Source organism: Bidens hawaiensis, unplaced genomic scaffold (assembly GCF_021521415.1).
Source record: "Bidens hawaiensis isolate Kalapana, Puna unplaced genomic scaffold, B.hawaiensis_p1.1 tig00013295_1, whole genome shotgun sequence".
In the NCBI taxonomy this organism is placed as follows: domain Eukaryota; kingdom Viridiplantae; phylum Streptophyta; class Magnoliopsida; order Asterales; family Asteraceae; genus Bidens; species Bidens hawaiensis.
In genome coordinates this window covers 93,516-100,051 of record NW_027492125.1, presented here as the reverse complement: position 1 = coordinate 100,051, position 6,536 = coordinate 93,516, and the positions used below count along the sequence as shown (strand labels likewise).

At 34.9% G+C, this 6,536-nt stretch overlaps 1 protein-coding gene across 1 annotated transcript; it reads right to left on the bottom strand.

The window, feature by feature from the left end:
• LOC143543753 (protein TOPLESS-like) lies at window positions 1–5,972 on the bottom strand. Its single transcript, XM_077036005.1, has 18 exons — window positions 5,881–5,972; window positions 5,592–5,771; window positions 5,388–5,501; window positions 5,122–5,280; window positions 4,917–5,034; window positions 4,722–4,863; window positions 4,437–4,616; window positions 4,272–4,343; window positions 4,091–4,188; window positions 3,949–4,008; window positions 3,675–3,815; window positions 3,488–3,598; window positions 3,235–3,408; window positions 3,021–3,158; window positions 2,760–2,846; window positions 2,501–2,689; window positions 2,255–2,421; window positions 1–160 (listed from the first exon to the last, which is right to left on the bottom strand). Exons 1-18 carry the CDS (start codon window positions 5,970–5,972, stop codon window positions 1–3), a joined length of 2,382 nt encoding a protein of 793 aa, XP_076892120.1.
• Window positions 5,973–6,536: the final 564 nt, after the last annotated feature.

The window sequence follows — 6,536 nt, the reverse complement described above, 5'->3', positions numbered from 1 at the left end:
CTAGATCGAGCCAGCACCATCCGCAGCAGCAAGTGACATCCCCCACTCCCCTTCCAACTCAGCGGGCTCCATCACACACACACCACCGTCCGTAAGCCCAAAAGCAAACTGATTTGGTTCGGACGGATGTGCAGCAACCACAAGTGGATACACCCCTGATCTGCAAAATAACAACATATACATACTATACACAAGCACATATCCAGTTATATGTACTATAAACAAGTTCGTCGAGTATGCTTGTTCATAGTTATCAAATGCATTAGGCGCACTTAAGACACATAGCCCTCTAGAGGGCCTAGGAACAAAAAAAGGCCGGGCCCAAAAAAAAACGCACTTAAATAAAAAATAATATTCTAAAAAATAATTTGTAATGGAAAATATCACTTTTTTCAAATACCGAAATATATTTCAAAACAATAATCCTCAACTTTAACAGAAGTAGTTTAAAAACACACAAATTGGCAGCTATCAGTTGATTCAAGAGGTGCTTATGTATAGTATTTCAATTTCACAAAGAAATTAACCAAAATCATCCAAAAGTTTAAAATGAATGTGAAAATGAGAAAATCAGTTTATGTTCTCAAAACTTTTATCAAACAAACAGTCATACTTCAATCAGAGCAATGGAAATATCGAAAATGCGAAAATCTATCATATAATTAAACAACTGAGAATTAAAAAAAAACTTCAAAATCTGACATCACAAAAACTTAACATATCCTAATTGTTCTATTCAAAATCATTATTTCTTACGAACAGCTCTTATTTCCACTAGATAACTTTAACAAGCAGGTTCATGATTCAAGTTCATAACTTTAACAAGCTGGTTAAAACAAAGCATCTTAATCATTCATCTTCATCATAGTTAACAGAAGTAACAGCATAATCGTAAACATGTAAAAAATCAATAAGTATGCATGTTTTACTGTTACTAACCACTTTTCTGGTTAGAGCTGTCACTTTTACCCGAAACCCAACCCGAGAAAACCCGCAGACGAACACGAACCCGAGGAAAGACAAACCTGAACCCGAACCGAAGTAATTTGGGTTAGTTCGTGGGTCTAACTTTTGGGTTTTGGGTCAACCCGAATAAATCTAAGTTACTTTCTGTTAACTGATTTTTTGTTTCTTAGATACTCGAAACCCGATTAACCCAACCCGAATAAAGTTTTTTTATTAAAAAAACCCATTACATTATTAGTAGGTTCACTCGAGTTCAGTTTTGGTATATTTTGTTTAATCGATCATGATTTCTTAGGCTGATTTAATAACAAGTTCTATTATGATATATTATATTTGATCGCAATCGAGTTCAAGTCCGGGTTCGATTATGGTAATAAAAGACAATTTTTTTGCATTTTAAATTACAAAAGGTTATCATAAAAATTCTTCATAACTAAATGATCATAAGACTTTAGGAAAATATAATCACGAAAAGAATTTGGGAACATAAAACCTAAGTAATCTGATCGTACACACGCAAAATCATAAAAACCTAAGTAATCTGATCGTACACACAAAATCATAAAAATGTAGGATACGATGATTTTCAGTTATGTCCACACCTAAATATTATGTTGGACTTAACAGTTTAGTAGAGTGTGATTTATTTGAGATTATGTGTATTGAACTTAATCAAGTATAGTTTAAACAATTTTTGACACTCTTGAATCGATTAGTAGGTTCATATCAAGTTTGATTATGTATATCATGTTAGACTTAATTGTTTAATTGAGTATGGTTTAATCGATTATGGTATATTTTGTTTAATCAATTACGATATTCTAGCTATAAATCTAAGTTACTTTTCTGTTAACTGACTTTTTGTTTCTTAGATACTCGAAACCCGATTAGCCCAACCCGAAAAAACTGTGAGAGATTTGGGTTGGGTTTCGGGTCTAGATTTAAAACTTTGAAGCCCGAATAACCCGACACGAAAAACCCGAAGAACACCCCTACTTCTGGTAGCCTCTGTAAACCATGTTAAAGATTAGAGTTAATTTAGTTAATCTTGAATTTTAGGTAAGTTATTTAAGAGTTAAATCAAAGAAAATAAAGAAGTAGAAAAAAATAGCGAATTGCTGAATTTTCTTCTAAAATAAGACTTCAGTCATGACAGTAGATGGACTACCGACTCGCCCTAAACAATCTCCTAGGCGCCAAAGCGCCAGCTTGATAAGTCCTTTTTATGCAGGGGCAATTTCGTAAATAACGTAAAAAACATATCAAATAGGGAAAGATAAATACTCACTTTGGATTTGAGGACAGATACGAAGTTGCACTGATCCGACAGCGCAATCTGAGTGTTGATGATGTCAGAACCCTAATGCTTCCATCCACAAGAGATACATATAATGTTTGGCTATCGCATGAGTAGGCAGCATGTGTAATTGCATCTCTTTCTTTTCGCGGGCACCACTAAACACGTACAGTATAGCTAAATAATTAATGAACTAAAAAAATGGCTGCTAGATCATTTAAGATAAAGGAAACAGACCTGCTTCAAGTATTTAAATGAAGGAAATTCAAAGATGGCTAGCTGAGTTTCATGAACCACCAACAAGTGTTTTTGATCTTGGTGAAACTGCAAGTGAGTATCAGCAAATGGAGCAGCATCGTCTCCCCCGGGAGTTTTCAATTGTTCGCATGTTTTCTTTATCCATCTATCTGTGCTCCACACACACAACTGCAAATACAGCAAACATAAAGAAGTAACCTTTTTAATTTGTAAAAAGACAACGGACTGGAGATATTACCTGAGAATCAGCGCCAGAAGATACTAAAATATCACAGGCATTAGAGAACGCTAGGCCCGTTACTCTTTTATGATGGCCCTTTAGCTTCTTTATGAGCTGGTCAAATGAACAGTTACTCCATTTTATCAACATTCTAAAAGATCATCATCATCATCATCATCGTACTCAGTATATCCCACCAATAGCAAAGCTATGGTAGGGTCTGAGGAGGGTAAGACCCTCAACATTCTAAAAGATATATAATAAAAATAAAAAAAAAACTAAAACCACCTCCTTTGTCTGGAGATTGTATATTAGGATATAAGAATCATCCATGCCTATAACAATAATATTGTTATCTCGTGGATCAAAGAGTAGAACGGTTGCTGCGGGTGGAGGTGGCATAAGTGTAAGTAAATTCTGCATATAAATAAAGTATATTAATAGACAGATGCAATAAAAACTTAAAAAATATGGAAGGTATAAATATTATTACCTTAGATAACCAAATCTTAAAAATAGAAATCTTTCCACCTGAAGCAGACGCAACATAAGAGTCATTTTTCGACAGTGCAAAGCATGCAATGGAATCTTTGGGGTTTGTATCACTGATTTCATTCGTCATCAATACAGTTGGTTTCAGCATCCGGGGTACCTCACTGGCAGTTGCCTGAAACAACCAAATATGCTTCTTAATCACCAAACAATTACAATAATAATGGGATTAACAAGCTAAAAGAAAAAGATACCTTCCCAGTAGAATTATTTACGGTTTCCTGCCATTTCCATAGTTTATGGATGCCATTGGCTGCAAGAGCTAAAACTGCAACTCCTGAATTCGTATACGTCAATCTTCGGACCTGAATGCAGACAACATTTTGTGAGGGGTAAAATGTTTGAAAAAATCAGGTCTACTCCGAAAAAAATAAAGCGTACCATCTGTGCTGAAGATGTATTATCTGGAAGCCTTAAACAACGACACTGTGATGCTTCTGATATTTCTTTCACTTTCCAGTTTCTAGAATTGCCTGTAGCACCATCTCCAGTTTTGTCTACCAAATTCTGATTCTGAATATTCTATAATCACACCCAGTGATTATTTAATTAATATAACACGCACCAAGTAGAAAACGAGTAATTAATTAACCATCCTTATCAACAAGTAAAAACGATTATATTTTAATAAACATATATGATGATAGATCATTACCAGCAAACCACTCTCAGCATCAAACTGATTCTGTTGTTTCCCTGTTACTGCATCCCATACCTGTATAGAACTTTATATTATACAAGATAGATTTCATATATTTTACAACCTTCAAATGAAGCACACGTAATGAGATACAAACCTTTATCAACCCATCATCTCCACACGTTATAATGCTGAGTGTTTTATTAAGGTAAGAGAAAGCAAGATCATTAACACAGCCACTGTGGGCCTCAATCTGTATTAAACCAAGTCAGTAAATTTAAAGAAATTAAACAAACTATATCCATAATTATGTAATTTTATGATGAAGTGAAGTAGCTCCAAGTGATTTCTTATATCATCACCACCATGATACGAGTATATCTGCACAATGCTCTTTGAGTATGCGACACCTATACGAAAGTTCATGATATTCGAATATCTATAGAAGTCAACTGATGTTTCTATTCATTCTCTATGAAAGATTGCAATATTTATAAGGTTACCAAAAAAGGCTCCGTCAGGGCTCCAAGTTACATGATTAACTGATGCATTACTGTCATTGGTCAAAGCTGTCTGAAGGGGCATTGACCAAGCATCAAGATCCCAAACCTTGAAATTATTCTGAGCAAGCCACTTCTGGCTATCCATGTCCCATAGCATGAATTCTCCACTTCTCTTTCCGACTTTTACAATTTCCCAACACAAAACAAAACAAGTGGTCCCATTAAGTATATACCAGAATAACACAAAATGTTTCTTTTAATATATATATATATATATGAACTAACCAAGAAGGATTTGTTGTGTGGGGTGAGAATCAATGGTCGTGACATCTGAACCCTGATTAACCTGTACCAATATTCTAAGACAGTTAGTATTTAAAAATGGAAAACGATTGTACACGGAATGTAGTAAACTCCAACAACTAAACTTTAAATAGCCAAATGTGAAGTTATGCAAAGAGTAGTAAATTTCCCAGATACCCTTGTTCTCTTGGGTAGATGCTCAGAGTCATCCACAGGAGAAGGAATCCTGGGCCGCTTTGATACACCCGATAGTGAATTGGTAACAGGAGATTTAAAGTCTGGTAAGCAGCTCAAACTGCATTCCAAAAAACGATTTAGGTAAAAACAACTCCTAAAAGGGTAAGAGTAAGACTGATCAACAAAAGTATTCACAACTACATACCAATGATCAAAGAGTGTGAGCCTACTTCCGGCCGCATAACTTGGAGAAGTAAGCTTATCATGGAAAACGGGATTCTTTTCAATCAACTTTACAAGTTTATCCATCAATGTAACTCTAGCGGACCTGGAATCTTTATATGCAGAAAACTGTTCGATGTCTCTGAAAAGTGTTTAGTTTTGTTTTTCATTAGCATTAAATAAATCTTAAATGTATCTAATAAAATTCGGTATTTCTTTACGCACGTAAACGGTGAATGTGTTTGTTACCTGAAACTATCTGAAGTCAACAGCAGAGTTATTTGTTTATACTGTTCTTCATTAAAAGCCGCACAAATATTAAAGTCATGCAGTGGAATGCCAAGAGGTTTAGCACTTCCGTTCCTGCAAAAAACAAAGGCGCGTTAATTATTAGAATTAAAAAGTGTTAGAAATAATGTTGTGGAAATTAAATGCATATATGCACATGCTTACCTATCTAATGCTTCCAAGTATTTCTGTTTTATGATCTCGAAGAAGATCTGCGTGGAAAGCTGGTTATCTTGGACCTTGGTATATCCAGATACATAGTTTTCTGCCTCATCCCAACGGCCACTCGTCACCATTTCCTTAAAATACTGCATGTTGAAAAAGAGTCCCGACTCTTGCTCCAACCTTGACAATTGATTAAGAAAGAGAGCGATTGATTGAGCATATACAATAACCAACCACAATCACATACATGCATTCAAGCATTTGAGAAGCAATATATGTATGCATATACCTGTGAAGAGTCTCCTTAAAATTTGTTTCAGCAAGAAAGCGGAGCATTGAAAACGTCAACTCCGTGCCGCTAAAAGGTGGGGCAGAAGACATGACTTGACACTTTTTCTCGAAAACAAAACTGCAGCAGAAAATGTGTACGTACATGAGCAATTAATATAGGCATATATAACAGATACATGCACATGAATCAGTGATCATGTATGTAACGTACATAGAGCAATCGAACAAAAGAAAGCATCGAATAATTATAAGTTAAAAACACGAAGAGAAAAGTACATATAACCGGCCTCAATCTCAATACAATCAATAAAAACATTTTTGTCGAAAACAAAAGTGCAGCAGAAAATGTGTACATGAGCAATTTACAACTTCAAAACAAACAGTATAGTATATTTATAATTATTCAATAATGTATAAATACAGAGCAATTGAACAAATACAATCAGTAGATAGATGCATCCAGTTTTAGGTTAAAATCGGAAACACAACGAAGAGCAATTGCCAACTACAACACTCTAAATCAAACGAGATCGAGGAGCTTACAATTTCAACATGATTAATTAAGCCCTAAAGACCTACACATACATACATACATACATGTATATGTAAATACAGAACATCCGGTTCGGAAATGTATACACACAACGAAGAGCA